Here is an 8,382-nt window from a genome sequence, read left to right as displayed (position 1 = left end):
CAAATTTGGAGAGAAGGGGGTGGAGTGTCCACTTGTTCAAACTTGTCCACTTATCCGACTGGCTCACACATTAAGACCCATGAGAAGTACAAATGAGAGCTCTCATGGGACACCATGCTATTTTGCCCACCCCATTTGTCCGAAAACCCTCGAAATGGACAAATGCACCCCCCCTCCCCCCCCTTAAGATGCCCTTAGATTAAATATCTTATTATGTTGCCCTTTTCTTGGTACTTGGATGTTGGCTAGTTTCTCTTCTGAACTACACAGATATTGTGCATCACATGGTTAAGTTGTTAATATATGCCACTGATATAAGGATAACTTTTTAAATTACTTTATTAAAAATAACATAGCGTGTGATCTATCAGACAAATAACACATATGTGACTGTACAATTTGGTGTCCCAATATTCTTAGTTATTTTAATTCATAAACAAGGAACTGTAGTAACCAATGTAGAGTTCCACAACTTAACACAATTTTAGGATCCAATGCAAGGAATCGCCATAGTGAATAACGATGCCATAGCTTGGCAGCTCCTTCTAGATCTAAAGATGTCCTCCCTTGAAAGGAACCCTGAAAATACCTCGTTTGTGTCGCATAAAACATTGTTTAGTTAGGCAACAAACTTATACTGACAGTAGCCTGAGGTCTCAATCTGGCAGCAGCTGATCCTCCAGTATGCATAGCGTTGTTGTTAATAGCCTTTTCTGTCCTCATCGCTGTACCGGTTTCCTCTTCCAATCTTAATAAAATTAGACCGGCCACGGCCAGCAAGAAGACTAATCAGTCAAACTATCAGGACGGGTAGGTTCCAAATGATGCTGATTAGGAATTACTTGACCTGGGCAATTAAGCATTTGAGTTGCAATAGAAATGATGAACACAAACTGCGTGCTGTGCCGAGACAGAGATAAGAGCAGATTACCAAGTTGGGTTACCCAGCCATGATCCTCCTCGCTCTGCTCATTCATGGCTTGACGCTCGCCGCCGGCACCTATCCAATTGCCCTCACCTGCAACACCAGCAGGGGCAACTACACGGCAATGAGCACCTACCATACCAATCTTGAGCTCCTTGCTGCTGCGCTCCCCAAGAACGCGTCATTCACATCAACCCTGTATGCGAAGAGCTCAGTCGGTGCCGCCCCAGACACCGTCTATGGTCTCACACACTGCCGCGGTGACACCACCAACACCTCCACATGCAGTGAGTGTGCCACTGCCGCGTTCTGGAACGCCCAGGAGCTCTGCACGTTCAACAAGGACACAACCATCTTTTATGACATTTGCATCGTTCGCTTCGCTGATTGGGACTTCAGTGGCGCTGCCAATCATGCCGTACTCTGGAGGAACCCACGTGACATCGAGGAGCCCATGTTGCCAGGTTGGGATCCTGACAACTCTGAGAGTGTCAGCATCATCATCAACATGATCAAGGTGCTGCTGCAAGGCACAGCCAAACAGGCGGCGTACAACTCGCCGATGAGGTACGCCACCGGCCACATGGATGCCAGCAGCACTTTCCCGCCGCTCTATTCTCTGGCGCAGTGCACGCCGGACTTACCACCCAGTGAGTGCTGGGCTTGTTTCCAGGAAATCAACAACCAGGCAACAGAATTTTTCAACGGGATTCGAGGTGGACGGGTTCTTGCTGTGCCGTGTAATCTCAGGTACGAGACATCCAAGTTCTACCAGGGCAATCCCATGTGGCAAATAAGCTTGCCAGCTGCTGCAGATCCCAGCCAGAAACACAAGAGTAAGCAATATGATGCATTCAATCTTCCCCCAAAACTAAGAATTTGTTATTAGAAGACCATTTACAAAAGCACAAACAATATATGTCAATACTTCTCCGTACCATTGCATAACTAGTGGAGTTGGACAATACCATTTATGTGCACTTGTAGAACTAATAAGTTTACTTTTTCAGATCTACAGCGATACGGTAGTGAGCTATTTTGGCACCAATCTATATGATATGTCTATTGTATCATCAAATAGCATGTCAGATTTACATGTCACCAATACGGTATTTTAGTTTTTTCAAGTGTTCTCTTGCTCAAGGTGTATTGCCCCTCGGGCCTCCTTTTGGGAATATATTCAGATGGGGATTCCCTCCACCCCCCCCCCCCCCCATCCACCCCACCCCCCATGATCTCTCAAAAAACAAAAGATTGACATGTCACACTTAAATATCACGAATATTTTGGAATTGTGCTACTTCAAAAGATAGCATTTTGGAAGAGATGTAAGAGATGGCATCACAGAGCTACTTCTGTGCTTGTTTCTCCATAGTTTTTTTCACTTTAACTTTGCTGGGATTGCTACCCGCATAATATTTCTTTCCAACAGCTCATTCATCCTACCAGCATCATTAATAAAGTATAGCACACATAAGAGGAGGTGATAACAACGACCCAACAAAACCATAGAAAAATACTGAAGTAAAATTTGGATTGGAATAAATTCTAGTGAAGTAATTCCATCTATTAGTGTGGCATTTCTAAGAATGGCATATATCAAAGGGGTACATATATATAGATTCCCCGATATTATTTACAAGTTTTTCTTAAAGTTGTGTGGTTCCCTAACTCACCACTTCTAGTGATCAAAACTAGGTGTGGGAGGCTTTCCGTTCCCGCCTCTCCCATAAAGTGACTAAGTGAGACAGCTCATCATTGTACACTAAATATAAATATGCATGGATTACATTGTATAAATACTGTGTAATCATACGGCCATATGCATGAAACTATCTAATGAACTAAGCATTTATACTTATGTGAAATCTTCCATGCTAGGGCGTAAGATCAAGGTTCTCATAATTGCCACAGTTGTTCCTCTGCTGGCATCAACTATATGCTTCATATTTTGCTTTGGATTGATCAGAAGAAAAATGAAAGGTTGGTTATGTAATTGCTGTTGACTGTTCTACTTCCATGCCTCTCCAGCGACTGAATCTTAATTAACCGTATGTGCATCAACAATAACTGAAAGGATGCCATTCATTCTGATTTCTGGATTTAGGAAAAGTGAGCCTACATGACAAGCCTAACATAAATTTGCATGAAGAAGAACTAGTTTGGGGGTTAGAAGGAGCCAATTCAGAGTTCACATTTTTCGACTTCTCACAAGTATCAGACGCTACAAGTGCCTTCTCAGATGAAAATAAATTGGGGCAAGGTGGCTTTGGTCCCGTATACAAGGTAAAAAAACTCATGCATGCTAGCTATGTTGCATCAATATCTCATCAATGATTACATTGAAAATAGTAGCTTTGTATGTTATACAAGCAACATTAATTTATTTTACCCAAAAAGATGGTCAGGAGATAAGTCAAACTAGAATAAAAATACTGAGAAAGAAAAAGGTTATTACTGAACAACCTATTCGGATTTCGGAACTGCTCTGCAGGGCCAGTTTCCTGATGGGCGGGAGGTAGCTATTAAAAGACTTGCTTCACATTCAGGGCAAGGTTTCATGGAGTTCAAAAATGAAGTTCAACTTATAGCCAAGCTCCAGCATACAAATCTGGTTAGGCTCTTGGGTTGTTGCTCGCAAGCAGATGAGAAAATACTGATCTATGAGTATTTGCCAAATAAAAGTTTGGACTTCTTTATCTTTGGTATTAGTACTTCCTGCAATGTACTATTTCTTGTTCTGAAGCTACTCCTCTACAAAAAATTAATATTTTAACTGATGTGCAGATGAAACAAGAGGAGCTTTACTAAATTGGAATAAACGCATTGTGATAATTGAGGGGATAGCACAAGGACTTCTATATTTGCATAGGCACTCTCGGTTACGGGTCATACATAGAGATCTTAAAGCAAGTAATATTCTTTTGGACAATGAAATGAACCCTAAAATTTCAGATTTTGGGCTTGCAAAAATATTTAGCTCAAATGACACTGGAGGGAACACAAAGAAGATTGCTGGGACATAGTAAGCTTTTCCTATAAATTATATTACAAGTCAACAACCAATAAAAACAACTTGATATCAATTTTTTTTCCTATTTGACTCATATATCCTTTCAGTGGTTATATGGCCCCTGAGTACGCTTCCGAGGGCATCTTCTCAGTCAAATCTGATGTATTCAGCTATGGTGTGCTAATGCTTGAGATCATCAATGGAAAAAGAAACTCATGTTTCCATCAGTTTGGAGACTTCTTCAACCTTCTTGGATATGTATGCATTCTCCATGTCTGATATGTACAATTAGGCCTCTTTGGATTGTAGGATTTTCACAGGAATTTTGGAGGATTCTAATCCATAATGTAGGAAATTTGCCTGCAAGGGCCATTTGCTTCATAGGATTGAGGTTGTCATATTCCAATGGAATGCGGTTCCATATGAATCTCAACATGAGCCCAAAGCTAATGTCATTTTTCCATTGTGAAGTCCACTGCACTCTCTCCATTCCTCCAAAACTTATGTGTTGGTTTCCTATGCACCATCTAAGTGTGTCATCTGTAAAAAATCCATACTACCTGGTTACGTTTTCTATTCTTAGTTTTTCTAATTCCTTCAATCCAAAGAGGCTACTATTTTCTTTATAAAGTAACCTTAACGTATTGGGTTTAAACTCCTTGAAGGCATGGAAGTTATGGAAAGAGGAGAGGTGGCTTGAATTTGTCGATGCAGCAATAGTTCCAGAGCTTCATGCATCTGAGGCAATGAGGTGTATTAACATTGCATTGCTGTGTGTGCAAGAGAATGCAGCTGACAGACCTACCACGTCAAGTGTGGTTGCAATGCTAAGCAGCGAGAGCGTGACCTTACCGGAACCTAATCATCCAGCATATTTTCACGTAAGGGTAACAAATGAAGAGCCGTCTAGTGGCAATGATGTGACTGTGTCTGTTCTAGATGGTAGATAGTTTGTATTATCTGGATTATCTTTTCTGTACTACTATTTTTTAAGGGATCTTTTTCTGTTAACACTCAAATTTCCTGCGTATGCATACTGTCTAACGCGCATAAAGAGCAAAGGATGACTAATGTATATAACGAACCATATGCCGACAACTCAGTAGATCAGTAGTGACAACTCTGTGCTTATGAATTGTGAAGTACAGTCCATGGTTTGTTTGACTTTACAGAGTCTCTAATTTGTTCTTTCACCACTAATTTATGTAAGCCACATATTAAAATAAAAATTGTATTGTCACACTCTTTCATTGCAAACTTACTGCATTTATTTTGGAACAGGGCTACTAACGTTTTGCCTTCGGGTTTACTTCTGATGTACAAATGGTAATGCTTAATCATACAAGCTATTTTAGGAAAATCACATGGTGAATGCCGACAACAAAACTTGGCATCCCCGATGTGGTGCGTCAGCCGATTCAGAGGGCTATTTTGCATGCATCCAATCGATTCAACTCACTGGAGTACTCGATTCCATACCAGAAACCCCCCAAAAGCCAACGTCGCGAGTTGGGCAGCTGGGTCGATTCGACAAACGAGGGCAAAATCGAGGGCGCACCTTTACTCTGGACGATGAAGCTGGACTGCTGGAGAGAGACCGTCCCTCGCCGCCACCACGGTCTCACCTCCAGATCCGTATGCGGGATCGACGCTGGAGGTCGCCGTGCTCGTCGCGCTGCTCGCCGCTCGCTTCTGCTTGGTGGGAACGAGAGAGAGGGAGAGAGAGACGCGGACGAGGAGTTGCGGCCGGCTTTCGCGACGAACCGATTCAAAAGCGACCGGAACAGAGAAAACAATTTGCCTTCCCTTGACTCTTTCGTCTTACGGAGTATCTTAGTTCGGGGGAATTCCACTTTTTATTCACTAATAACACATTAAAAAATTTATTACTCCATTTCAAAAACTTGAAGCAGTTTTACTCATTCTTACATGTTTGCTTACCTTGAAATAGTGGTCCCATATGTTAGGCTTGCATGGCATCTCCAAATTGGAGTTTGAGGGGTATCTTTTGATTACGCTTCGACACGATTTAAAATGAACCCCAAAATTTCAAAATCCATTGTGGAATTATTTTGACCGAAAATTCAATAAATCTAGACGATTTTTTTTCCAAATTTTATGGCACGGGCGGATGGCGCCCAGCGACGCTGCCCCGGCGAGAACCGAAAGGAGGTGGAGAAGGAAGAAGCGCATGGTGGCTAGTAGTTTTTTGGTTTCTGCTTGCAAGGTGTTTGCAGAAATGGGGATGAGGTCGTGTGCTTTATATAACACGTAGGAAAGAAAGGTCTCTCTCCGTTGCAAGTTGTAACCACGACGAAGGATATCAGGAATTTTGTTATTCTGCATAATCAATTTAGAATCTTAAAAATCACAAAGACTTTTGCAATAGCGAAATGGTTATATTAGTTGTTCATGCAACAAAGGTTTAAGAAAACAAATACAATTATTTCCTGGTTAATCAAAAAGGAAGGGGATATAGAGAAAGTTCGCTCATTGATCATCAAAATGAAGGTTTCAGAAACCCAATAATAGTCTTTACAAGAAAAAAAAAATCATCTGTTGGCTTTCGGATAAAAACAGAAAGAGTATTAATTGGCTAACCAAAGAAAAGTACCTTGAGATAGCCCACGGGGGATTTCAGATACTACGAGACCACATTTATAAGACAAGAAAAGTATCTTGTACTGCTTTTAAGCCTTTAACTGCTGTTTCGGTGTCAATCGTTTCTCTTGTGCTATGAATACCCAATCAAGAGAAGTATGATAAGGACTTTTTTTCTGGGACGGACGGAAGGTGTTCTATTGTGAGCGCAAGTTGTTCACGGCCGTATTCAGACACCTCTAGAACTGCTTTTTTTGCAGGTATTCTTAACCAAAATGTGTGCAGGTAAATGCAAACATGAAACATCATATCCCTATATTAATCAATCAATCAATCATAGAATATATATGTTAAATATAAATTTTCCTGATATTATATGTCAAATCAATCATAATCGAATGATTGTAATAAAAAATATTTATAACATAAAATATATGACTACTATTCTGATGCAAATAGTTCTTGAACGAAACGAGTAGATTACCAACAACTTAATTTTTTATGAGTAAATATATAGTTATTTTACTTCCAAAGATACTTTCATACTTACCGACCTAAAAATATCAAAGATATTTTGCATAATAAACAACACCTTTTCCATATTTCAAGAGATATGCTATCTTATCAACAAAAAATTACACGATCTGAAACATGGTCTGTTAAAATCAGAACTCACTAAAAGAAAAATACACGACCTAAGCATGATTATCACATCTTCTGTTATCAAGTAAGATGATTTTTATATCAACTTTCTTTTTTTACAACATTTCTATATCAACTTTCTTTTTTTACAACATTTCTATATCAACTTTCATTAAGCAAGAAATACAATTAAAGGAACGACAGTTAAGACATCAGTGAGCAATCGTACATGGACATCAATACCAGATAGCCAAAATAACTATAGTACGGGAAGTTGGGTCTCTTGAAGAGCCGGTCTTTGTTGGCCATATCGCCGTCGATTGCACAAAGGCACGTTGGAATGCACACGCACTGCCTTATGTGGGCGTCTCCGTCGAAGTACGCAACAATTGACCTGCCGTTGCTGTGTCCTATGACATTTTTCTCGGACCTGGTCCAAATGCGTAGCTTGACAAGTCATCACCGGCGTTGTCTCTATTGATCGAGAGTTAAATTAGTTGAAACTTTAAATATTTATTTTATACAGAGATGCAAATACAAATTCGCACAAACAAATGTACATCTAATAAAGATTTAATAATTTGTCTTAGAATTAATTCGAATAGCTAACAATTTGATGCAATTGTTACAGTACCTAACATGATTTTGTCATTCTTTCGTCTATCATGTATTTCTTAAACAGTATCACTAATCCCAGTTTAATACGTTGTTCTTGCGTTTTATAAGTTTGTGAACCAAGGTTCAAACAAGCGCTAAGCGAGCGGTGAGGCACCGATGAGAGGAATTGAATCTTAAGCCACTACTCCAGAAAACCCCTCCAGTGGCGGTCAAAAAATGGGGTTGGTGGCGGTGATCACGCCCGTCACCAACTTTGCGTCACTAGAGATTTTGGCACCGGTGGCGGGTAAAATACCCGCCACTGCTGCTCCGAGATCAACAATGGCGGGTAAAATACCCGCCACCGAATACCCACAAACCGCCACTATAAACACCCAAAAGTACAACTTTTATATTTTTTGGGAATGCAGAGAATATAATAGGATTATAATAGTGCATTCTGAAATAATTACCAGTGGCGGGTTTAAAGAAAATAACCGCCATTGGTGAGTTGGAGAAGATTTGGAAAATCACAAGTCCTGCAGCACACCAGTGGCGGGTTTTAGCGAAACCACCGCCACTGGTGTCTGCTTCCAGTGGCGGT

The 8,382-nt window shown here is 40.5% G+C and overlaps 1 protein-coding gene and 1 long non-coding RNA gene across 2 annotated transcripts; one reads left to right on the top strand and one right to left on the bottom strand.

The window, feature by feature from the left end:
- Positions 1–365: 365 nt before the first annotated feature.
- Positions 366–5,741, bottom strand: LOC112268601. Its single transcript, XR_002959943.1, has 2 exons — positions 5,497–5,741; positions 366–1,734 (listed from the first exon to the last, which is right to left on the bottom strand). It is a non-coding gene; the product is annotated as an uncharacterized LOC112268601 (long non-coding RNA).
- On the top strand, positions 936–4,937 carry LOC100840454 (cysteine-rich receptor-like protein kinase 10). Its single transcript, XM_014902981.2, has 7 exons — positions 936–1,761; positions 2,807–2,908; positions 3,033–3,211; positions 3,420–3,630; positions 3,713–3,950; positions 4,046–4,196; positions 4,604–4,937. Exons 1-7 carry the CDS (start codon positions 951–953, stop codon positions 4,886–4,888), a joined length of 1,977 nt encoding a protein of 658 aa, XP_014758467.1. The 5' UTR covers positions 936–950; the 3' UTR covers positions 4,889–4,937.
- Positions 5,742–8,382: the final 2,641 nt, after the last annotated feature.

This window comes from Brachypodium distachyon, chromosome 4 (assembly GCF_000005505.3).
Source record: "Brachypodium distachyon strain Bd21 chromosome 4, Brachypodium_distachyon_v3.0, whole genome shotgun sequence".
In the NCBI taxonomy this organism is placed as follows: Eukaryota; Viridiplantae; Streptophyta; class Magnoliopsida; order Poales; family Poaceae; genus Brachypodium; species Brachypodium distachyon.
The sequence above is the reverse complement of the archived record's forward strand: the minus strand, read 5'-3'. Positions and strand labels throughout refer to the sequence as shown.